This window comes from Thalassophryne amazonica, chromosome 19, assembly GCF_902500255.1.
Source record: "Thalassophryne amazonica chromosome 19, fThaAma1.1, whole genome shotgun sequence".
Lineage (NCBI taxonomy): Eukaryota > Metazoa > Chordata > Actinopteri > Batrachoidiformes > Batrachoididae > Thalassophryne > Thalassophryne amazonica.
Window position 1 is genome coordinate 8,840,600 of NC_047121.1, and position 26,734 is coordinate 8,867,333.

The following is a 26,734-nucleotide window of genomic DNA, read 5'->3' on the forward strand; positions in this document are numbered from 1 at the left end:
GGGCGATTTTAATACTTGGAATGTGTTTTTGAAGGTATTTCAAACTGGTGATATCAACAGGTGATTGTAAGCATGATTGGTTATAAAAGCTGTTTCCATGAAAGGCAGAGTCTTTGGGGAGCAAAAGTGGGCAGAGGATCCTCAGTTTGTCAACAAATGTGTGAGAAAATTATTGAACCTTTAAAAAATCCTGTTCCTCAAAGAAAGACAGGAAGGGATTTGCATGTTTTGTCCTTCTGCAGTGCTTCATGTCACTGAATGATTCAAATAATCGGGAGGAATTTCAGTGCATAAAGGGCAAGAGCACAAGCCAAAGATGAACTCCTGTGATCTCTGAGCTCCACTCCATCAAGAACCATTATTCATCAATAGCTGATATAATCAAAAGGGCAAGATATTACTTTTGGAAACCTTGGCGATACATTATCAATCAATTCAATCAATTTTATTTATATAGTGCCAAATCACAACAAACAGTTGCCCCAAGGCACTTTATATTGTAAGGCAAGGCCATACAATAATTACGTAAAAAATTACATTACAGAGATCCATTCACAAATGGTACTTGAGACTTTACTGTGAGGAATAAAAAAGGCTTATGTTAATCAACTTCTCTTGGCTTGGCTAAAGAGGCCGATTACAGGCACAGTCCTGTAAATGTTCATAATCATGACCCCTGGAAAGTAGGTTGAATTCTGGATGTGACAACTGAGCTAATGGGTGTCAACATCTGTCAGTCAACAGGTAAAGATCATATTCATCACACTGCTTATGAGGGTTAGCCTCTGCTAGAATTTGATTGGAGCAGTGACATATGTAGAGCTGAAACAACTAATCGAGTTAATCACTTAAAATCGATTATTAAAATAGTTATCAACTAATTTAGTCACCGATTAGTTGCTAAATAACTTTGTTTTACCGCAAATGTTTCGTTTCTTCCATATAATCAACCGAGCTTTGCTTTGAATCTTGAACCAATGAAGGAGTGCTTTGAGCTGCTGCTTCGTTGGTTTCATTTGTTTTATTTGGCTTTATCTTAATTTTTCCCCACTAAAACCCTAAAGAGCATATGTCTGTGAAGAATATTTACCTTTTTTATGTTAAACTGACCTGTTATGGTCTTCTGAAACAGTTGATAGATGTATTTTATGCTAACGCATTAGCATGTCCATGGCGTTTTCAATGTTAAAGTTAGCATTAAGCTGCTGGCATTTCAGCATGTTTGTGCATTTGTTTTCTGTATAATAATTAATGGCTCAGCGTTTGTTGTCGTAAAAGAGTCAAATGTATTACAAATTATAGTATTTTTTAATTTATTTTTATTTATATATTAGTAATAATAGCAACAATAATAATAGTAATAACTAATAATGCTACAATACAATTTTAGAGAAAGAGACATGAGTCACATGTGTCATTGTGAAATGACCACATAGTTTACAAGTTATACAGAGAATGTTGCACATATAATGAGTCAGGCTACGGTTTTTGATTTAGGTTTTGTGGTTAAATGGTTATGCTAATTGCTCATTTGCAGCAACAAAAATAGCTCTTTTTTCCCCATATACTTTATAACATTTATATGTTTCAATGTTGTTTTATGGCAACTCAGCACTTTGATAAAGCAGTGTCATTTGAAATAATTGTTTTTGTTCTTTATTTTAAACTGTTTTATTCCTTATTATTTTATCTTTCAACAGCCAAGGGACATTTGACAATTTGTTGATTTTCAAGTATTTTAAGTTTTCAAATAATGTTCTGTTGCTAAATAAAGTGATGGAAGGAGAGAAAAATTGCTTCCCTGGCACATTTTTAAAAAAATTCTTCGCTAATCCGATTAATCAATTAATCGTGTCGACACCCCATCAGATTCATCGATGATCCAAATAATTGTTTGTTGCAGCCCTAGACATATGGAAAATCAGACATGGTTGTCATGTTTGTGTTTTCATCTTTCCAACTCATTGTTACATTTGCTGACAAGCAATTTATTGTTATTGTCTTTTTGTTATTGTGTTATTTTCACATTTCCGTCTGTCATCGTAATGCATAGTGTCTTTAAAGATTACTTTGGCGCTTTTTAAAATGAACTCTCACGCCTTAGAGTTTTGCTGCAGTCCACCTTTTTAGTGAAGGCAGGAAGAAGACAGAATAAGGTATGTCTGGGAAACCCTGTACTTAACACAACATAGTCGCGTTCATCTCAGTTGCTAAAAGAGGTGATTTAGATTGTGATCTAAACTCAGAGAACTGCCATTTTCTAGCCCTTTTCATTTAGGGCAATCTCTTTACCATGCATTGTAATTTTCAAGAGTACTGATTTTGTCTTCTTGAATAAGGAATGTAGAAATCCCAATCATCTTTCAGCTTTGTTATCATATAGGCCGTTTTACTTTGTATTTATAAGAAGAAGCATTTCTACTTTCAAGCGTATATCCTCACTTTTTTAGAAATGAAGCCTCTGCTGAGAATTGATCGTTTTGTACAGTGAAATATTGTTTGTAGCTCAGGAGTTTGGACAACTCCCAGTGTGAGACAGGACCGTGAAGCCACTCAAAGCACTCGCCAGTGTAGGAAAAGGAAACGTTCCCAATTTCATGCTCCTCCCTGATAATCCTGAATGCCAGGCATTGGTGAGTGCTTCCTCTCTTCTGCTCCAGCTCGTCCCCCTGTTAGCGTTTTAACAATAGACCTCAGATGGCTCATAAAGCAACACTATGACAACCTGGGTCTGGTGTGCCAACTGTTGCTCCTGCTTCCTTCCTGCCTCAGGGAAAAGTGCGTTTCAGTTTTTGGTAGATTGTATTATCGTGCGGTTCACTGACAAGTGTGGAAATGCTTTCTGCAGACAGGCTATTGTGTGATACAGACCACACAGAGCTCTTCAGAAATGGTCTCACATGTCCGAAACATCAGCTGATGGATGGAATATAACAAGAGGCCAAATCTAAGATGGGACAGTGGTTTCAGGTCTCACACTGCACAGGTGCTGGCCTTTAGCAGCTCCCAAACCATCTGAAACAGAAGTCAGGAAAGTGCTATTTCTGTCAACAAGTTGGGCAAAAAACGTATAGATCACAGTGAGGGGGGGGGGAAAATCACAGGGCTGAGAATGCCAACTGTCTTAAACACATGACAAGAGCAATTTAGCATGATCTTAGACTTGGCACTCTCTGGGGGCGAAACAGGGTGTGAGCCCACACTTGAATTAGAGACTAACAGAGATTAATTTAATACTTGTGAGTTTTTTAATGCTTCACACTTCACTTTAAAGTCTGCAGTGATTTATTGGATCAGGTTGCCAGCATCTATAAAAATCACATTTGAGACATAAAACAAATATCTTCCCTTGGCCTATATAATTATCTTGCATTTTCAGATGCCAGTCTCTCTCTCGTTGGCCTACAATAAATATTGGACCAAAGATGGTACAGACGGATGGCACAGGAAGACAAAATTCTGTCAACTTGGGTCTATTCATTGCGACGGTGCCCAATTTAGGTGTGAATTTTGCTCTGAAAGGGAAGCACCATCTATTAAAATTGTGTTATTCAGAACATTTTAAATAAATGCACTGATGCTTACCTGACTTTGTTAGTTTGGATATTTTACATTTTTTTGTAAGGCATTTTAAATAGAAAAGCGTGACCTAATTTTGAAATTTTGATGCCTTCACAGTTTATAAGTCACAGTATCCTAATAGAACTCAAAGTCATAAAGATTTAGAAGTTGAGCCAAGAAAAAACTTTTATATATATCTCCAACAAGGAGTCTCAGAGATGAAGAGCTGGACAGCACCAGGGCCTGATATGATCCACACCTACTTGCTGAAGAAGCTAACAGCACTCCATGTGCACCCGGCACTACAAATGGGTGGGCTACTAACAGCAGGTACTCACCCAGACTTGATAACAGGGCAATCCTGATCCTGACGGACCACCACAAGGGTACGACACCTTCAAACTACCAGTCAGTTACCTGCCTCTCCACAGGAAGCTCTTATCAGGTATCATAGCAACCAAATTGAGTAGCCACATGAGTCAACATATAACCATATCTCAGAAGGGCATTGGAAACAATACCAGAGGGTCAAAGCACCAGCTACTGGTTGGCTGAGCTCCAGGATCTACAGCGAGGATACCTGGATGTCATTCAGATTGGATAAGTGTGGCCAAATGGTGGCAAAGAGAGGGAAGGTGATCCAGACTGAGGGGGTGGAGTTCCCAGAAGGCAGGATAGAGGACATACAGGACATCTACAAGTACCTGGGAATTCCACAAGCCAATGGGAACCATGATGAAGATGCAAGAAGGTTAGCTGCAGGCACATATCTCCAGAAGGTAAGACAGATGCTGAGAAGCCAGCTCAATGGTAGAAATAAGATCCGAGCCATCAGTACATGCAGACTGCCAGTCATCACATACCCAGCTGGGATAAGTTGGCCACAGAAGGAGATAGATGTCACTGATGTCAAGACACAAAAACTCCTCACACTGCACAACGGTTTCCACACAAAGTCCAGCACCCTGAGACCCCATGAGCAACAGAAAGAGGGAGGGTGAGGATTAGTGAGTGTCAGAGCCACAATCCAGGATGAGACGAGGGGCATCCATGAATACGTCAGAAAGATGCTCCTCCCAAAGATCAGCTGCTACAACACTGTCCCAGACAGCTGAAGAGAGACAGTGATAAGAAACAGGAAGAGGAGATATCATGGAAAACCAAGTCCCTCCATGGGTTGTATCCTCGACAGATAGAACAAGTGTCTGACATCAAGAACACCTGCCAGTGGCTAAAAAAGGCCGGTCAAAATGACAGCACAGAGGCTCTAAGCATGGCAGCACAAGGACAAGCCCTAAGCACCAGATCCATAGAGGCAGGAGTCTACCACAGCCGACAGGACCCAAGTTGCAGGCTGTGCAAATGTGCCCCAGAGACAGTCCAGCACATAGTAACAGGATGCAGGCTGGGACAGCATACACTGAGAGGCACAACCAAGTGCTGGGAATCGTGTACAAGTGCCGCAGATGGATTAGAAGTCCCCAAGTCCTGATGGGAGACTTCACCAAAGGTGGTTGAGAATGACAGTGCTAAGGTTCTGTAGGACTTCAAATTCTAGATAGACAAGCAGCTGCTGGCCAACCATCCAGACATAGTGGTGGTTGACAAGGGAAAGAAAACCACAGTTGTGATTGATGTGGGAATCCCAGCTGACAGCAACATCAGAAAGAAGGAGCACAAGAAAATCAAGAAGTACCAAGTGCTGAAGGAGCAACTGGAGCAGAGGAAGGTAAAGTCCAGAGTGGTCCCAGTGGTAATAACAAGCACGAGGAGCTGTAACCCCCAAATTGGAAAAGCTGCTCTATCAGATTCCAGAAATGACATCAGAGGTCTCTGTCCAGAAGAGTGCAGTCCTAGGAACAACTAAGGTACTGTGCATAACCCTCAACTCCCAGGCCTCTGTTAGAGCACCCGAGCTTGAGGAACCACTCTTCCTAGAGGGAGGTGATAGTCTAGTGGTTAAGCATTGGGCTTGAGACCAGAGGATCCTCAGTTCAAATCCCAGCCTGACTGGAAAATCACTAAGAGCCCTTAGGCAGGGTCCTTAATCCCCTAATTGCTCCCAGTGATTAGTAAGCGCCTTGTGTGGCAGCACCCTGACATCGGTGTGTGTGTTTGTGTGAATGGTTGAATGTGAGGCGTCATTGTAAAGTGCATTGAGCATCTGATGCAGATGGAAAGCACTATATAAATGCAGTGATGTTTTGCCGATGTTTTGCACTGACCTGCTGGTCAGACAAAGAATTGTTAATTAAACGCAGCCACAAAGCTTTTACAGGCTTAAATCAGCATAAAAATGTTTGATTGATGATTATTTCATCCAGATTTTAATGTTCAGTGAGCAGATTTAAAAATGAAACAGTCTTGGATTCAGTGTGATGATTATTGACTTCAACAGCTTTTGGTTTTGGTGAAATAACTTTGTTTCTGTGTGCAAAGAAAAATGATGTAAACAAAAACTAGGCTATTTAGAAATGCAGTGTTGAAAATTCCTTGCCCTTAAAAAAAAAAAAAAGCACTTGGGAAAATTTTGGACGAAACGTTAAATTTTGTTGGGGTACTAATAATTTTGTCTTCAAGTGTATCTTCAACCTGTGGAGAAAGTCGAGAGAGGGTCAAAGAGGTGGATGGAAACATCTTGGAGAATTTTTTTATATTTTTTTGGGGGGGTGGGGGGGTATTCCAAATTAAAACTCTCAACATTGTGCCTATTGTATCTTTTGTTTTGTTGTTGTTGTTTTGGGATCAAATCTATACATGGTGGCTTTTCCTTGTCCTGAAATAACACCGATTTGTTTTGGTACATTCAACCTTCAGCAGAGCGTGTAAAATTATTTTGGGAAGAGTGTGTACACGTGTACACACACACACACACACACACACACGTGCGTGGACGTTTCTGTTTTCACTTAGTGATTTTACTGCTTTGTGTTTGACCGGTGCTTTGTATCAGTGTTTCTACCTTGTTAACTGAAAGTCAGAACATTCTGTGCTACACAAGCGCAGCATCCTGTTGTTGACCATAAACACGTTATGGAAAAATCCAGCCTTCCCCTTCTGCAGCAGCACCCTGCTTTACCTCCAGTACAAACGCAGCTATTTTGACTTTGGCCAGTGAAGAGCTTCACTGAACCATTTGTGGCTAATGACCCGAAAGAAGTACATTTTGACGGAAACTAGAAACGATGTCCACAGAATGACAGTGATAGTGGCCAAGGCCTCTTCTTTTGCCTGTTTTGGATGTTGAACCGCAAAAAATTAAAATGTTGAATGATACCGTCTAAACAGGATCATCCCGAATATCAAAACAGGGTGCATTTTGAAGCATCATAGTAACTTCATTATCCATCATTGTTGATCTTGAACAAAGTTGGTATATGTAATAGTTATGGCCATGATCGGCACCAGTTTTGAAATCAGGGTGAAATTTTCAAGGGGTTCAAAAAACTTCATCCTGATTGACCAAATCATCGCTAATACATGATAACTTCTGGGTGTTCACAGTCTTAACAGCTTCAGTCATGCTCGAACGCCTTTAAACGGGTTAGTCCGAGTGAGTACAGCTCAAAACCTTGTTTGATCGTGCTCCTTCGGGGTAAAAATTGGAAGCAGAAGCAGCGCTTGTTGCAGTTCTGACTGAGGGTGGGGCTCCTTACTTTCATTTTTGAGCAGGTCGCCAGGTCTGCACTATATAAGCCAGCCTGTTAGGAGACAAGGCATAGTAAGCCGTTTCATCCCATTTTTTCCACTTTTTTTGGATCATGGGTGATCGTAATAGAACGGTGCCCTTTGGGATAGGTGTTAGTGGCAACCACAACCTTTCAGTTAGCCACAAGGCTTCTAACCAAAAAGCCTACTTTACATCTCCCTGCCTGACCAAGGCCTGTTTCACTGTACCAGCATTCATAAGGCACCTTGACACTTGCTTGAATTTGATCCCCATATGGCCGTGTAATTCATCATGCCAGTTGATCCCGCTTTATCCCAGTTGATGCCACACTATATAAAATAATTATTTCATAGCTGATGACGCATTTGCTCTCAGAATGTGGGTGATGAAACCATTTCTCATCGCTCCCAGAATCACAGATTCGCTTGGGACTCCGACGAGGGCAGTCGCATCTCCTCCACTCTCCATTATCTCTCTGCCTTTAACCTTCAAGTCCCTACTTCACCAGACTGTGAATTCCTCACAACTATATTGAATTCTGGATCTATTGGACTACTATTGGATTAACCATGGAATTGATCAGCTGGTCTCTGAATGCTATTGACACCATTTTTTCTACAAGAAGGTCAGACCGGGGGATCCTACCTGCCCAGATGGAACGTATCCTGCGGGCACCTTTCTCCGTTGAGGACATCAAGGATTTATTCATTTTTGGTCTCATGGCAGCAGGGGTGGTACTTTTTGGCTTATGTGCTGCCCTGATCTACCGGAAAATTGGCAAGACGGCGGCATCAAGAACCATGGGCCCTTGCTTGTCCATCATGATTAACAAGGTTGGCTAGACAGTGCATTCTCAGACTGCGTTGACTCTTGAACTCAGACGCAAATTGGATGACACCTTGGAGCTGATGAGTGCCTTGCAGTTGAAGCTGAAGGTTTCGGAGGCCAGTGAATATTCTTAATTCATAATTGGGAATATTATAAATTCATAATTGGGATTTGGCTGTTCAAGCGGAACTGTTAAAAGTGTTTTTCACTGCTCAGCTACAACACTCCAGGCTTATCTAGCCTCAAGGGCAAATTGCCCACTGTTTACCTCCAGAGGAATTTATTCAGGCCTTGGTGAGATTATTTGACTCCATTCTTATCTCAACCCACAAAGACAATAAATTGACAGACTTACACATGGACTGAAGCATGCTCCAGTTTTTCCCTTTCACCTCCCTTCCTGCCCCCCCGCAGCAGGCCCCCATCTTCCCAAGCTGGCAGGCGGCGCGACTCCTGTTGCAGCGGCTACCACACACTCACATCGTCTCAATTTGGAAAATGGACTGTTCAAGTTTAGTGCACATAAACAATGTCAAATGGATTAATTGCTGTTTGTCTGTGGAATGTGAGTGTTGTAATGACAATGATAATAAAGCTATCCATCCATCCATCCATAAATTATCTACAGCTGCAGGTTGTCTTGTGCGCATCCTGTGGTGACGCATTTGGAATCTTGTCTCAAAGGTCATTATTTATATATTGTAATGGATTGATAAAACGGTTGCATTTTCATTCCTTCTCATCAGTTAGATAATGTATCTGTAAAGTTATGTTTATTATAGATGTAACATCTCTTCATAATCATTCAGATGCCCTGCGTGCAATGACACACAGTGACACGCAGTGTTTTCGAAAAGGTTGTGCAATGTTTACAACTAGTTCACGTAAGTGGCACAAAATAAATGCTTGCCAGAAATTTTTAACATTTCAAAGTTTTTTTTTTTCTCCACTGGCACACAGCCACACACAGTTCGCACACACTTTACGACGCGTTTACTCACTGGCACACAAGTGCGCGATCAGATTTGTGCAAGTGTCAAGGTGCCTTTATTTAAACTAAAATACAAACGAATTACAGCGAATTATGGTGAAAATATACCAACACAAGTCAAAATATAAGGTTTGTTGGCCTTTGCATATTATATCACAATTAAAAAATTCAGTTCTTAATATCCATTAATGTTATGGCATTACTGACTGAAACTTTGTAGAGCCACTCACTCACTGGCTCACTGACTGACATCATTACGCCTATGCATGCCCTGCTTTTGTTCCCTGCTAATTGCAGGGAATAAAAGGCCAGCTTTGTGTAAGTGCTGCACACAACAGTATGGTGTCTTAGAGCTTACGTCTGAAGCAGCATTCAGTGTTTATGACATTTAAAAAAAACAGGGTGAGCACAGAAATACTCCTTGGTTTCAAGTAGCTATTATATCAAACTTATTGGAGTATGTTTATAAATGTGGTGATCTTAGATACATTAACTCAAAAACTTGCTTTCTCACCTGCAGAACTTCTTTACAGCCCTTGGTCACGCTAGATATGTTGCAGAGAGTTTTGATCGAGCTAGATTATCACATCAGTGTTTGCCGAGTAATGTGGCAGGGCGCACATCGAGTGCCTGTGATACCAAACAGTTGGGCACCACAGTCTCGTTTGAGGGCAGACGCTAAAGGAGAAAAATATGACGGTTATGACGTAATTTCTCTGCTTCCAGTGGAGAAAACGCGGCATTTTCTCTGAGTTTTTGGGCAAATTACTCGCAAACAAAGTGAAAATGCAAAGAAAAAGTGATGATACAGTGGGAAAGTGGACATGTGTTGTGGTTTGTTTATGACCCAGAGCACAAACATGCGGAGGTGGCAGGTGAGAGAACATAGCTACTCTAGTTAGCTATGTAGGCTAACACTTACCGGCACGACGTGTCCCACCCGCTTCGTCTTCCCTTCGCGACTGATTTGGTGATTGCAGCCGAAAACAAAACAGTACAACTTTTGTCCGTGTGAAGTTATGCTGTGTATATATTGCACAACGGGAGCGGAGGTCCCCCTAAGTGGTCAAATCCAACAATATCACGCAGGGATCAAATGAGACTGTGGTGCCCTATACCACATGAAACTTTATGAGATCATGCAACTGTAGCCATCGACCTTTATGTTATCACAAGGTACCAGCCAAGTCCAGTACCCACTTACCACTGGGTGGACTGGGACAACACAGATGAAGTGTCCCATTCGAGGACACAGGCGGGTATGCTGGAAACAAACCCTGGTCTATATGTTGGTAATCCAACTCCTATCCCATAGAGCCACCTGCTCTATGAACAAAGGTTGGAGAGTTCTTGTTGAAATGTTCACATCTCTTTCATTCCCATCCTGTCATCCCTTTTCAGTATCATTATATTTAAGTAAATATTGGAGGAGTGGGGTACAGTTAGTTATACCAAACAGCTAACGTTAGCTTATCTAGCCGGCCTTAGCAACGTTCATCGTAGCTTACAAAATAGTTGGTTCCTTTGTGTTTGATAACAATCTTCTCCTGTGATGTTTTATCCTTCTTATGTCTTATTACTTGTTATATTTTATATACCTTTTTCGTGAGCTGCTTGGGTGGGTAGGGAGAGTTCCCATGGGATAAAAAAGCTTTTTAACCTACCATCCCTGGTTCTCAAGACCAGGCACCTAACTGGCTCTACTCTACTCTTTTCTACTCTTCTATTTTTCTCTTCCTTTTTAGATATTTAGATATACCTTTGTATACTGGCATAGTGCCACCTTAGAATTGGAATATAATATATAAGATATACCTTACTGAATTTTCATAGATCCTCCTACACCTGCTGCAATGGTAATTTCACTCCTATATGTCATTTTAAAGTGTTTTTGAGTTGTAAAACACTCTATCACTAAGTGAGAGCTTCAGACTGAATTGTTCACATTGTTTGATTGATGTATTGAGACCACTGTAATTTGAACAAAGCAGTGGTTTTGATTCGTCTACGTGTGCGTGTGTGTCCTTGGTTCTGTGTATTTGTGGTTGACTGAAGCAGCAGAGGGTGAAGCTGCATCCGATTAAATGAGTTATGTTCTTTCTTTTGGTGTTTGGATTGGAGGACAGTGTCTACCATCAAGCTCGTGGAGTCTCACTGACTTTGGTCAACTTGCCTGAGCACCACAGTGCCCCCCCCCCCCCCCCCCCCCCCGCCTTCCAGCTTTGATCCCTTTCTCCTCTCTCTCTGTCTCCTCGGTGGAGTTTCAGTGATCTTCTCTGTCACAGTCCTGACACAGCACTTCCTCAGTCCCTCCTCAGTTTCAGCTCACTCCTGCCCTACGGCACTGGCTGCCGGCTTTTGACAATGCCTATCCTTGTTTGCATCTCGCTCTTATTTCGGGAATCCCGGCCTTGCTGGTAACCACTGTTGGATCAGTATGATGAGGTCACTGTCTCATTTTAGTCTTTCCTTGCCAGTCCCTCCCATTGGTGGAGGGGGCATATGATTTGCCACACTAGAACAATGCTATGCTAGTTGCTAGAACAATGGAAGCTTTTGGCTTATATGGACTACCAGACAGGCAGGCGAGACAAGCTAATGCAAGTCAAAGAGGCTGAGCTTTTGCCACTTTGATGTAAAGGTCATTAAAGGTTACATGCAACAACTCTTTTTTGTTTTTTTTGTTTTTTTTCTCCCACACATCAGAAATGGTGCCGTATCCAGATTTATTCTCCAGTTTGGTTTCTTAATATACTTCACTTTGAAGTTCCCATTTTTTGGGGGGGTGGGGGGGGGGGCATTCAGTGTTTGTGCAATGATATATGTCAATTAAAGTTGGAATTAAAATGTAAATTAAGTGAATATGCTATTCCCAAATAAATACATGAATAAATAAATAGATAATACTTACTTTGCTTAACCCTGAATTTGATTGTGGCTAAGTTAGCTGTATTTCACTGACCTGTGAAAGGTGGAAGGCAGTGCACATGTCTGTTTATGCAATCAAGCAAATACCACTTTCATATGTGGCTGCACTGTAAGATATCATGTCAGTAAAATTCACATAGCAGAGGTGGTGGCCACGTGGTTGGTGCACTTGGTTTCAGTTCACCTCTGCGAATTGCATCAAGAAGTGCATCCAGTGTAAAACTTGTAACAAATCAACATGCAGATCCACCGTGGATCTGCTGTGGCGACCCCAAGTGAAGAAAAACTAGGGAGCAGCTGAAAGGACTAACTTTCACTTTGGAATTGATGGGCTCTCTTGTTGCCACTGACAGATTTCTACAAAGTCATCCTGGTTGGACTTCATGCTTTTTCTAAAAATTGCTTGCCTCAGTCATAGAACAAGTGAAGAGTCTGTACTTCTCAAATAAAAGACTGAAGAGAACACTTGTCCTGTGCAAATGAGCTGGTGGGAATGTTGAGGCTCCATTCAAAGTTTTTGAATCGTCACAAGTGGTATCCAAAAACAGACCTATGTAAAATCCACCCATAACTATGTGCAGAAATATTTTTTTTCAAATGGAACTAATCTTAATAGACCTAAGAACAGGACCAGTCTGATACATGCCTGACTAAAGTTAGACCTGATCCTTGTGCAGAATACGTTGCACAGGTGTACTGGGAGGTATTATCAGTGATCATCCTGGGGTCCTTGGGGGTTTTGGACCTGACAACATCATATTTCTGCAAGGTGACCCAGGTAGGAGTAATTGTGCCCAACCTTGCATCACAGCAAGAGCAGCAACCCCACCACCCCCCAACTCAGACTAGCCATTGCTTTTCGAAGACATCTTGTGACTTTCTCTGCAGCTTCATTGTTTTTTTTTGCCATGCCAAGGTAGTTTTTGTAGACCTGAAGTTGGGACATGTATCTCGTCTTTACAGATGAGGTGAACTTGTTTGAATCATGTTGGAGTTTGATGGAATTGACTGTGATTGAAAAACAATCTCCAACTGCCTGAAGTATTTGGTTGTGTAATGCAGTACTGCAGCTCCCTGGAGGGAGTTAATAAGAAGGCATCCTTGAACAAAGAAAGCATGAATTTGTTTCAGTGTTCCCCCAGATATGAGATCTGATGCAAGGAAAGTCTGCTTGCCAGGTGTTTCCCACTTTGACCATGCTTCCTGCTTCCTTAGTTCCACTATCGTACTTGCTTGTACTTCCTCCATGGCTGTTCACACTTCCTCCTGAAGTAAAACCTGTTGCGTGTCACTTATCAGCCTGGCTGCTTGAGAACTGACCAACGTTCTCAGAAGGACCTTTATCTTGAGCTAGGACTCTGCTGCTGCAGGTTCTTTGACATCCTTCCATTTGCTACCTGTTTGGTCTTTATTCTACCTGCTGGATCCCAGAAGCCTTTGGTCAGGGTCGCTTTCCTTTTCCACATTACAGTGAGCTCTTGTGTAAATGCTGCTGGATTGGAGCTGCAAGGTATTACTGCCATACAAAGCAGTGCTGCTGGGGCTCCACGGTACATCAAGCCACCGTTGTCGGTATGTGGTGGTCTTTCTCTTGAGAGATTTCACTTGTCATGGGAAGTACGGACACCAGCAGTGGCTGCAGAAATTGAGGCAGAATGGCATGCTGGTAAATCCAGTCCTTGAACCTGCCAGAAAACCTCAGTAAGCTGGGCCTCAAGTACTTTGCTGGTTTAGCAAATGGCAGCTGCATCCGATAGGGTGACCTTGAAAAGCTTTTCAGATGTTGTGGTGACAGTGAGGTTGCCCAAAAATAATCTTCTTGGAGGTTGCCACACACAGGACTTGGTAAACAGTCCTCTGCTGATTTAACCACCAAAGTGACAGCAAAGGTGGAAAGTATAGCTGAGATGAACAGCCAGGCCAAATGCTGACACCCTGAATAAAGAGCATCAATTCTGCCAGCAGGATATTCTGTCACGAATTAAGAACCAGCAGTGTTTGATAAGTCGTAATACAACTAAAGACTTAGACACTGCTAATAATAGATCCCTCGCCCGGCAGCACCCACACCTGCACAATACACAAATGTGGTTAAATCATCAATTTCTATTTAATCCACAAGATGGCAGATCTGTACAGCAGTCTGTAACCTGTTGCCAGCACCATCTTGCTTAGCGTGATTGCGTGTTGTGAGGCATTAGATTAAATAGAAATCATTCTGTATTATATGTACACTCAACAAAAATATAAACGCAACAGTTTTGGTTTTGCTCCCATTTTGTATGAGATGAACTCAAAGATCTAAAACATTTTCCACATACACAATATCACCATTTCCCTCAAATATTGTTCACAAACCAGTCTAAATCTGTGATAGTGAGCACTTCTCCTTTGCTGAGATAATCCATCCCACCTCACAGGTGTGCCATATCAAGATGCTGATTAGACACCATGATTAGTGCACAGGTGTGCCTTAGACTGTCCACAATAAAAGGCCACTCTGAAAGGTGCAGTTTTGTTTTATTGGGGGGATACCAGTCAGTATCTGGTGTGACCACCATTTGCCTCATGCAGTGCAACACATCTCCTTCACATAGAGTTGATCAGGTTGTCAATTGTGGCCTGTGGAATGTTGGTCCACTCCTCTTCAATGGCTGTGCGAAGTTGCTGGATATTGGCAGGAACTGGTACACGCTGTCGTATACGCCGGTCCAGAGCATCCTAAACATGCTCAATGGGTGACATGTCCGGTGAGTATGCCGGCCATGCAAGAACTGGGACATTTTCAGCTTCCAAGAATTGTGTACAGATCCTTGCAACATGGGGCCGTGTATTATCCTGCTGCAACATGAGGTGATGTTCTTGGATGTATGGCACAACAATGGGCCTCAGGATCTCGTCACGGTATCTCTGTGCATTCAAAATGCCATCAATAAAATGCACCTGTGTTCTTCGTCCATAACAGACGCCTGCCCATACCATAACCCCACCGCCACCATGGGCCACTCGATCCACAACATTGACATCAGAAAACCGCTCACCCACACGACGCCACACACGCTGTCTGCCATCTGCCCTGAACAGTGTGAACTGGGATTCATCCATGAAAAGAACACCTCTCCAACGTGCCAAACGCCAGCGAATGTGAGCATTTGCCCACTCAAGTCGGTTACGACGACGAATTGGAGTCAGGTCGAGACCCCGCTGAGGACGACGAGCATGCAGATGAGCTTCCCTGAGATGGTTTCTGACAGTTTGTGCAGAAATTCTTTGGTTATGCAAACCGATTGTTTCAGCAGCTGTCCGAGTGGCTGGTCTCAGACGATCTTGGAGGTGAACATGCTGAATGTGGAGGTCCTGGGCTGGTGTGGTTACATGTGGTCTGCGGTTGTGAGGCTGGTTGGATGTACTGAAAAATTCTCTGAAACACCTTTGGAGACGACTTATGGTAGAGAAATGAACATTCAATACACGAGCAACAGCTCTGGTTGCACCTTTCAGAGTGGCCTTTTATTGTGGGCAGTCTAAGGCACACCTGTGCACTAATCATGGTGTCTAATCAGCATCTTGATATGGCACACCTGTGAGATGGGATGGATTATCTCAGCAAAGGAGAAGTGCTCACTGTCACAGATTTAGACTGGTTTGTGAACAATATTTGAGGGAAATGGTGATATTGTGTATGTGGAAAAAGTTTTAGATCTTTGAGTTCATCTCATACAAAATGGGAGCAAAACCAAAAGTGTTGCGTTTATATTTTTGTTGAGTATAATATAAACAGGATACGAAATAGTACGTGCATGTCCTAGTTTGTGCACGTATTATTCGAGTGGTGCATGTAATTTTATACTGCACTAGCACTGGTGCAAGTAACTTTATCCAAGTTTTATCAACTGTAAGCACCAGTAGAATGAACCAATAAAGGAATAAATAAGGGAAAAAATAATTTCCAGTGTGTTGTCTTCGTCTTCCCTGCGTTTTATGACTGTCACACATGGAGCGAGTTGCTGTGCTCTATTTGTTTTGGAAAGCTGACAAATGTCACCAGTGGCGCACACACGTGAAAAAAAAAACTGGCTGCCGCTGCGGTTCCTTACGGAACCCGGGAGAGGTCACTTAAAGTGATATTTTTTCTGGCCATGATAATTTGTGCGCACGTTTTCCTTTAATTGAGCCCTCAAATTAATAAAACGTGCGCACGTTTTCCTTTCCTTCAAAATGAACTCCACTCACGACAGGGGAGACGCTTCACCCTCAGCATCCTTTTTCATGAGCTGCCCAGCTGCCCAGCATGGCATCATGAGCTGCCCAGCATGGCATCACCTGGAGGATGATGCCATGCTGGGCAGCTGGAGTTCTCTGTATGTCCTTGTGCGCCCAAACCATGATGATACACCCTGACCACAACCATTTCTAATGGGGAAATGTATTACACTGTCTGCTGGTTTGTTGACTAATAGTCAACATTTATGTGTCTTGACTATATTGAATAATTGAGTGCACGTTTTACAAATTGTGGCCACGTTTAAGTAGATTGTGCCCTTGTTTTACTCAAACGATGCTTAAAACGTGTGCACAGTATAACAAAATGAGTGTATAATATACTAAAATGAGTGCACAATATAACAAAATGAGCGCAAAATATAACAAAATGAGTGTACAATGTAATAAAACGTGCGCACAGTATAACAAAATGAGCGTACAATATAATAAAACGTGCGCACAGTATAACAAAATGAGCGTACAATATAATAAAACATGCGCACACTATAACAAAATGAGCGTACAATATAATAAAATGAGTGCACAATATAACAAAATGAGCGCACAATTTAATAAAACGTGCGCACAATATAATAAAACGAGCGCACAATATAATAAAACCTGCGGACAATATAGCAAAATGAGCGCACAATATAATAAAACGTGCGCACAGTATAACAAAATGAGCATACAATATAATAAAACGTGCGCACAGTATAACAAAATGAGCGTACAATATAATAAAATGAGTGCACAATATAACAAAATGAGTGCACAATTTAATAAAACGTGCGCACAATATAATAAAACCTGCGGACAATATAGCAAAATGAGCGCACAATATAATAAAACGTGCGTACAGTATAACAAAATGAGCGTACAATATAATAAAACGTGCGCACAGTATAACAAAATGAGCGTACAGTATAATAAAACGTGCGCACAGTATAACAAAATGAGCATACAATATAATAAACTGAGTGCACAATATAACAAAATGAGCGCACAATTTAATAAAACGTGCGCACAATATAATAAAACCTGCGGACAATATAGCAAAATGAGCGCACAATATAATAAAACGTGTGTACAGTATAACAAAATGAGCGTACAATATAATAAAACGTGTGCACAGTATAACAAAATGAGCGTACAATATAATAAAACGTGCGTACAGTATAACAAAATGAGCATACAATATAATAAAACGTGCGCACAGTATAACAAAATGAGCGTACAATATAATAAAACCTGCGGACAATATAATAAAACGTGCGCACAGTATAACAAAATGAGCGTACAATATAATAAAACGTGCGCACAGTATAACAAAATGAGCGTACAATATAATAAAATGAGTGCACAATATAACAAAATGAGCACACAATTTAATAAAACGTGCGCACAATATAATAAAACAAGTGCACAATATAATAAAACCTGCGGACAATATAGCAAAATGAGCGCACAATATAATAAAACGTGCGCACAGTATAACAAAATGAGCATACAATATAATAAAACGTGCGCACAGTATAACAAAATGAGCGTACAATATAATAAAATGAGTGCACAATATAACAAAATGAGTGCACAATTTAATAAAACGTGCGCACAATATAATAAAACCTGCGGACAATATAGCAAAATGAGCGCACAATATAATAAAACGTGCGTACAGTATAACAAAATGAGCGTACAATATAATAAAACGTGCGCACAGTATAACAAAATGAGCGTACAGTATAATAAAACGTGCGCACAGTATAACAAAATGAGCATACAATATAATAAAATGAGTGCACAATATAACAAAATGAGCGCACAATTTAATAAAACGTGCGCACAATATAATAAAACTTGCGGACAGTATAGCAAAATGAGCGCACAATATAATAAAACGTGTGTACAGTATAACAAAATGAGCGTACAATATAATAAAACGTGTGCACAGTATAACAAAATGAGCGTACAATATAATAAAACGTGCGCACAGTATAACAAAATGAGCATACAATATAATAAAACGTGCGCACAGTATAACAAAATGAGCGTACAATATAATAAAACCTGCGGACAATATAATAAAACGTGCGCACAGTATAACAAAATGAGCGTACAATATAATAAAACGTGCGCACAGTATAACAAAATGAGCGTACAGTATAATAAAACGTGCGCACAGTATAACAAAATGAGCATACAATATAATAAAATGAGTGCACAATATAACAAAATGAGCACACAATTTAATAAAACGTGCGCACAATATAATAAAACAAGTGCACAATATAATAAAACCTGCGGACAATATAGCAAAATGAGCGCACAATATAATCAATCAATCAATCAATTTTTTTATATAGCGCCAAATCACAACAAACAGTTGCCCCAAGGCGCTTTATATTGTAAGGCAAGGCCATACAATAATTATGTAAAACCCCAACGGTCAAAACGACCCCCTGTGAGCAAGCACTTGGCTACAGTGGGAAGGAAAAACTCCCTTTTAACAGGAAGAAACCTCCAGCAGAACCAGGCTCAGGGAGGGGCAGTCTTCTGCTGGGACTGGTTGGGGCTGAGGGAGAGAACCAGGAAAAAGACATGCTGTGGAGGGGAGCAGAGATCGATCACTAATGATTAAATGCAGAGTGGTGCATACAGAGCAAAAAGAGAAAGAAACAGTGCATCATGGGAACCCCCCAGCAGTCTACGTCTATAGCAGCATAACTAAGGGATGGTTCAGGGTCACCTGATCCAGCCCTAACTATAAGCTTTAGCAAAAAGGAAAGTTTTAAGCCTAATCTTAAAAGTAGAGAGGGTGTCTGTCTCCCTGATCTGAATTGGGAGCTGGTTCCACAGGAGAGGAGCCTGAAAGCTGAAGGCTCTGCCTCCCATTCTACTCTTACAAACCCTAGGAACTACAAGTAAGCCTGCAGTCTGAGAGCGAAGCGCTCTATTGGGGTGATATGGTACTACGAGGTCCCTAAGATAAGATGGGACCTGATTATTCAAAACCTTATAAGTAAGAAGAAGAATTTTAAATTATATTCTAGAATTAACAGGAAGCCAATGAAGAGAGGCCAATATGGGTGAGATATGCTCTCTCCTTCTAGTCCCCGTCAGTACTCTAGCTGCAGCATTTTGAATTAACTGAAGGCTTTTTAGGGAACTTTTAGGACAACCTGATAATAATGAATTACAATAGTCCAGCCTAGAGGAAATAAATGCATGAATTAGTTTTTCAGCATCACTCTGAGACAAGACCTTTCTGATTTTAGAGATATTGCGTAAATGCAAAAAAGCAGTCCTACATATTTGTTTAATATGCGCTTTGAATGACATATCCTGATCAAAAATGACTCCAAGATTTCTCACAGTATTACTAGAGGTCAGGGTAATGCCATCCAAAGTAAGGATCTGGTTAGACACCATGTTTCTAAGATTTGTGGGGCCAAGTACAATAACTTCAGTTTTATCTGAGTTTAAAAGCAGGAAATTAGAGGTCATCCATGTCTTTATGTCTGTAAGACAATCCTGCAGTTTAGCTAATTGGTGTGTGTCCTCTGACTTCATGGATAGATAAAGCTGGGTATCATCTGCGTAACAATGAAAATTTAAGCAATACCATCTAATAATACTGCCTAAAGGAAGCATGTATAAAGTGAATAAAATTGGTCCTAGCAGAGAACCTTGTGGAACTCCATAATTAACTTTAGTCTGTGAAGAAGATTCCCCATTTACATGAACATATTGTAATCTATTAGACAAATATAATATAATAAAACGTGCGCACAGTATAACAAAATGAGCGTACAATATAATAAAATGAGTGCACAATATAACAAAATGAGCGCACAATTTAATAAAACGTGTGCACAATATAATAAAACCTGCGGACAATATAGCAAAATGAGCGCACAGTATAATAAAACGTGCGTACAATATAACAAAATGAGTGTACAATATAATAAAACGTGCACACAGTATAACAAAATGAGCGTACAATATAATAAAACCTGCGGACAATATAGCAAAATGAGCGCACAATATAATAAAACGTGCGCACAGTATAACAAAATGAGCGTACAGTATAATAAAATGTGCGCACAGTATAACAAAATGAGCGTACAATATAATAAAATGAGTGCACAATATAACAAAATGAGCGCACAATTTAATAAAACGTGTGCACAATATAATAAAACCTGCGGACAATATAGCAAAATGAGCGCACAATATAATAAAACGTGCGTACAGTATAACAAAATGAGCGTACAATATAATAAAACCTGCGGACAATATAGCAAAATGAGCGCACAATACAACCCCTGGCAAAAATTATGGAATCACCGGCCTCGGAGGATGTTCATTCAGTTGTTTAATTTTGTAGAAAAAAAGCAGATCACACACATGACACAAAACTAAAGTCATTTCAAATGGCAACTTTCTGGCTTTAAGAAACACTATTAGAAATCAAGAAAAAAAGATTGTGGCAGTCAGTAACGGTTACTTTTTTAGACCAAGCAGAGGAAAAAAATATGGACTCACTCAATTCTGAGGAAAAAATTATGGAATCACCCTGTAAATTTTCATCCCCCAAATTAACACCTGCATCAAATCAGATCTGCTCATTGACATTGACCCTATGCCATGACATTGACCCTATGTGTCTTTTTGCAAGGAATGTTTTTGCAGTTTTTGCTCTATGGCAAGATGCATTATCATCTTGAAAAATGATTTCATCATCCCCAAACATCCTTTCAATTGTCCAAAATATCAACATAAACTTGTGCATTTATTGATGATGTAATGACAGCCATCTCCCCAGTGCCTTTACATGACATGCAGCCCCATATCATCAATGACTGTGGAAATTTACATGTTCTCTTCAGGCAGTCATCTTTATAAATCTCATTGGAAAGGCACCAAACAAAAGTTCCAGCATCATCACCTTGCCCAATGCAGATTCGAGATTCATCACTGAATGATGAATTTCATCCAGTCATCCACAGTCCACAATTGCTTTTCCTTAGCCCATTGTAACCTTGTTTTTTTCTGTTTAGGTGTTAATGATGCCTTTCGTTTAGCTTTTCTGTATGTAAATCCCATTTCCTTTAGGCGGTTTCTTACAGTTCGGTCACAGACGTTGACTCCAGTTTCCTCCCATTCGTTCCTAATTTGTTTTGTTGTACATTTTTCGATTTTTGAGACATATTGCTTTAAGTTTTCTGTCTTGACGCTTTGATGTCTTCCTTGGTCTACCAGTATGTTTGCCTTTAACAACCTTCCCATGTTGTTTGTATTTGGTCCAGAGTTTAGACACAGCTGACTGTGAACAACCAACATCTTTTGCAACATTGCGTGATGATTTACTCTCTTTTAAGAGTATGATAATCCTCTCCTTTGTTTCAATTGACATCTCTCATGTTGGAGCCATGAGTCATGTCAGTCCACTTGGTGCAACAGCTCTCCAAGGTGTGTTCACTCCTTTTTAGATGCAGACTAATGAGCAGATCTGATATGATGCAGGTGTTAGTTTTGGGGATGAAAATTTACAGGGTGATTCCATAATTTTTTCCTCAGAATTGAGTGATTCCATATTTTTTTCCTCTGCTTGGGCTAAAAAAGTAACCGTTACTGACTGCCACAATCTTTTTTTTCTTGATTTCTTATACTGTTTCTTAAAGCCAGAAAGTTGCCATTTGAAATGACTTTAGCGCACAGTATAACAAAATGAGTGTACAATATAATAAAACGTGCGCACAATATAACAAAATGAGCGTACAATATAATAAAATGAGTGCACAATATAACAAAATGAGCACACAATTTAATAAAACGTGCGCACAATATAATAAAACCTGCGGACAATATAGCAAAATGAGCGCGTGATTTGTTTTGTGTGTGTGTGTCGATCTGTATTCTGTAAAGTATTGACTTCAGTTTTACCGCCTGAATGCTTTGTCGTGATAAATATCGCACCATTTGTTTGGCAATTCAATTAGAAGTCTCACTTTCATAAGTCTCAATTTATCCCTTTTTAATTAGCTTCAGGTTTTTTCTTCACATCAGCTTTCCATCCTTTGATATTCTGTAAGAGCAAATTCATAGAAAGGAAATGCTTTTTCTCTCAATTTGGTGGGTCAGCTTGGTCCAGAAATTATTGAATAATTTCACTTTCACCCTGACTGGTGTGGCTGTTTCATTATATTTATATTATTTGATATTTTCATGGAGAAGCACTCTCTAGGTGGGTTAAGAACAGTCTTTAATATTCATATCTTTTATATGATGTGAGCGTGCAAAGCTCTTACATTCAGCCCTGATTATTTCCCATCTTGAACTTAACTTTATAATGAAATTAATTTAAGGTTCAACTAGTATCTCGTGTCGTGGCAGACATAATGTGTTAGATGGTATTATTTTTCTATCTGAACTGGGACTAACAAATTCATTCAATTTTATAAATAGTCTGATCCTCTTCTGTATTTGTTTTGACAAATATTGGCTGTAAAAATATGGGACTGAGTTTGAATAAATGTAACACCATGGAAAATGCAGATTTATGGTGAAACTTTCTTGAAAACATTGATCATTCCCACTTTGATTTCTATTTATTTATGTCTGGTTGTTGGATGCTAACCAGGATGGCGGCGCTCTGGCAACAGCCAGCTAATGAGGGGATCACCCCGATCCTCCAGCCAGTGAATAAATAGAAATCGATGGGTTAAATACATAAACTCCTTTTCAGAGGGGACACTTACCATGCCGTAGCACACACTTACATACAGGGTGGACCAATAAAATGTTACCACTTTTTTAATTCGTAGGCAATTACAACAACCCACAGACCATTGAGGCCCTGAAGACCAACATCCATCAGGGAATTCGGAGAATCCCTCTTGCGATGTGTGGCAATGTCATCACAAACTTCAATGTGCGTGTTGCAACTGTAATCCAAAGAAGAGGTGCGTGGATTGAACATGTCATCAATTATTGAACTGTGCAGAAAACAAGAGACAAAGTGGGAAACCTTTGGTATCAAGTCTATAAATAAAATTTTCAAATAAGTTCTCATTTCAAGAACTTGTGTACTATCAAAAAGTGGTAATATTTTATTGGTCCACCCTGTATATGATGAAATAAGATAATCACAATAGACCCATTATGTTCTTCGTCATGACAATAATTTAGAATCTGGACATTGAATGTGTTATTATTGTTAAGATGTTGCATGTAGAACCTTAAAAAATTGAACTTTTATTTATTTATTTATTTGGTTCTCATGCATCCACTGTAGCATTTGGTCCAATGGGATGCTGGGAACCCAGAGTGCCTGCTGCATTTGGTGAAGGAGCTCATCCAGCAGTACCACCACTACCAGTGCCAACGTCTACGAGAAAGCTCCAGGTTGCTCTTTGAGTACGACAGCCTGCTGGAAGATCCCAACTACAGCCGCAACGTGGAGATTTATGCTGGGCACAAGAACAGCTGGGTATGGAAATGTACACTCAGTTTATTTGTCAGATACCTGCACCCATTTAAAGTCATCTCCTGGCAAACAGATTTTTTTTTTTTTTTCCCCTGTGGCTTGGTCAGAATTGATGACAACACATCAACTTGGTTAAATGTATTTTGTTTTAAAGGTGTACGGCCACTGAGCATTTCAAGATGTAAGTCATGAAAAGAATTTTCTTTGGCACAACTATAATTCTATTTATTAGCCTTTAAATAAGGGATTCATAATGTGACTTCACCAGTGTGATCAAAATTTGCGTTGTCTGAAAAAAAATTAATAATTCCCTTGAAGGGAAAAAAATTCAAACACACAGACTTGAACTGTGTTCAGCAGTGACTATAGCGAAATGATAGATCACGTGGGGGCTTCCCCCAACCTGCTTGAGGGACGCTGGGAAGCATATGGTGACAGCCAATCAGAGTAGAGATACACGGTGATGTCAGCTGTCTGCTTGCTCGAACAAAATAAACCAAAATGGTGGACAACGCTCCAAAATGGCTTATTTCTGTAAAAATCTAGTATGTTTCCCATATATTTTGTAAATATTAGCAAGAAGTAAACACGTATAAATCTAAAAAAAAACTGTTTTGGAAGCCAGATAACACCCCTGAAGTGATTTACTAGATATCTTACGGATATGTACACACACCATGCAAGGCCAAAGGTTATTTCCAGTAGTTGTAGAACCTCACGAATACATACATGTGCTTCCTCCTGCAGATGGCGTTAAAAGGAAAATAAAATATTCGTTATGGAAGTCCCCCCAGATAAATATGTTCTCTTCATTAAAATGACCTGTAAATTTGAAATGCGTTCCAAAAATAAACCTACATTATAATACTTGAATTTTGGTAAAAACTAAATTGTCAGTTTTTGTGAAATTTTAAAGGCCATACAGCTTTAATTGTAATTACATTTAATTAATTGTAATGACATTTTAGTGTCTCTGTAGCAAGCAGCATTTTTGAGGATGCACTGATTGTGACAGTTTTGATCAAATTATTCTTTAACAAATTAAATGTACTTTTAAAGGGTGTCATTATGTTGTATGGGATGGTTGCTTTTTAATAGACTGAGTTTTTTTTCATTCATTCATTCATTTTCTATACTCATTTACTCCAATTAAGGATCACGGGGGAGGGAGGAGGAGCTGGAGCCTATCACAGCAGTGCACCCTGGACAGGATGCCAGTCTGTCACAGGAACATTGAGTTTTAATTTATTCATATTGTATCCAAATGGTTTCTGTGAAATTCAACTGCACTAAAGTGAAAAATAATTGCCATTTCTAGACTCATGATGGGTGTTAGCAAGACAAATGTTCCAAGTGTATCCTCAGTAGTGTGGACTGGACAGGTTACATGTCCTGTCCTCATAGTATAGTGAAGTAGAAAGAGACATTAGTACTGCTTAAAGAAAATATGGAATATATGTAATGGATTTAGCGTGGCTGACATCACACAGCAGAGACAGGAAGAGGTAAAAAAAAATAAATAAATAAATACAGAAGAAGCCATTCGTGTGGCAGTTGTATCTGCGAGTGGCAAAGCAAAGCGACAGTCCAGAGAAACAGCAATAGTTCAGTACAGTCAGTATAGTACGCAGTGGTCAGTCATACCAAGAAATGAGTCCAAAAAGGGACAGGAAAACATAAAAGATGACAAAGGTTGGCAACTAGGAAACACAAGGGAATGTGATCGCTAGTAGATTTGGAAGGCAAAAGATGTTCTGGCTCTAAGAAGTCAGAGAGAGAGGTTTAAATAAACTACGAGGTGATTAACAAATGAGAAACAGGTGTGAGAGGAAACATAAAGAAAGCAGCAGAAACATGCACAAGAAGAGACTGTCAAAATAAAACACACATTGAGAAAGACAGGACGGAGCTGCCAGGCAGCACATGAGACACTCCAGTGTAGATTTCATCTGCACATCTCTGTGCCACTCCACCATGGTAAGATTCATGGAGTAGCATTCATAAGTCTCCCCAGTTACAGCTTCCAAAGGCAGTGATTTCTTCAGAATTGTCATCCTGATGAATGTGCATGAAACTCAGTAACCGGTGACTCATGCAGCTGGTGTTACTGTGGGGAAGATGATGGATTGTGAGGACACCACTTCAGCAAATATTCTAAAATTTCTCAGCTATTTTGCACTTAATTAGCAGTACTTTGTCCACTGTTTTCCTTTAATTATGTGTTTGTGTGTGTGTGTGTGTGTTTGTGTGATTTTTATGGCTGTTTACACTTTGTAACACTCTCCATTTGTGCGTCTCATGCTACAGACGGGAGAGTTTTCAGCTCGTTTCCTCCTCAAACTCCCTGTGGACTTCAGCAACATCCCCGTCTACCTCCTGAAGGTACCTACTCGCCAGCACCGTGCACACTGTGACTCCACCACGCTGCACGTCTACATAACACCATGTTGACATATAAACATGCACAGTACAGACTTCATGAGGATTTGCACAGTTAAGATACATTTTCCATGACATGAGCTTTGTTTAGATGCTATGAAATATTTTGTATTTTTGTTTGTTTGCTTTTCCATATTTTTGTCTGCTCATAATTGATAGCAGGGTTTTTTTTTTTTTTACCTCCGCCAATGAAGTTGGAGTAGGTTATGTTTTTGCCCATTTGTTTTTGTCTGTTTGTTTGTTTGTTGAACAGCCTGGAGCTCACACGTTTTCACATATTGTGAGATTGTTACTGAAGATTCATATCCTGATAGACAAGAACTGATTCAGTTTTCAAGGTCATAAGCCAAAGTTAGGAAAAATTTTGGAAAATGGAAAAATCCCTATCCTTTAACATTGAATGAATTAAAAAAATTCATAACGCAGATTTCTTTCATGTTTGATGGCGGTATGTAGGCTGGTATTCTTAATCATCTGACAAAGGTTGATCCAGATCTGATCCATATTACAGATTTTGTGTCCATTTAAATTTAACATTGAAAACCCAATTTAATGTATGTTT

At 40.1% G+C, this 26,734-nt stretch overlaps 1 protein-coding gene across 1 annotated transcript in view; it reads left to right on the top strand.

Annotated features, from left to right (window-relative positions):
- The window catches only part of babam2 (BRISC and BRCA1 A complex member 2), a 256,454-nt gene that overhangs the window by 45,643 nt on the left and 184,077 nt on the right, over positions 1–26,734 (top strand). The window contains 2 exon segments of the mRNA XM_034195366.1: positions 23,542–23,736; positions 26,041–26,115. Coding sequence (XP_034051257.1) covers positions 23,542–23,736; positions 26,041–26,115 — 270 coding nt within the window.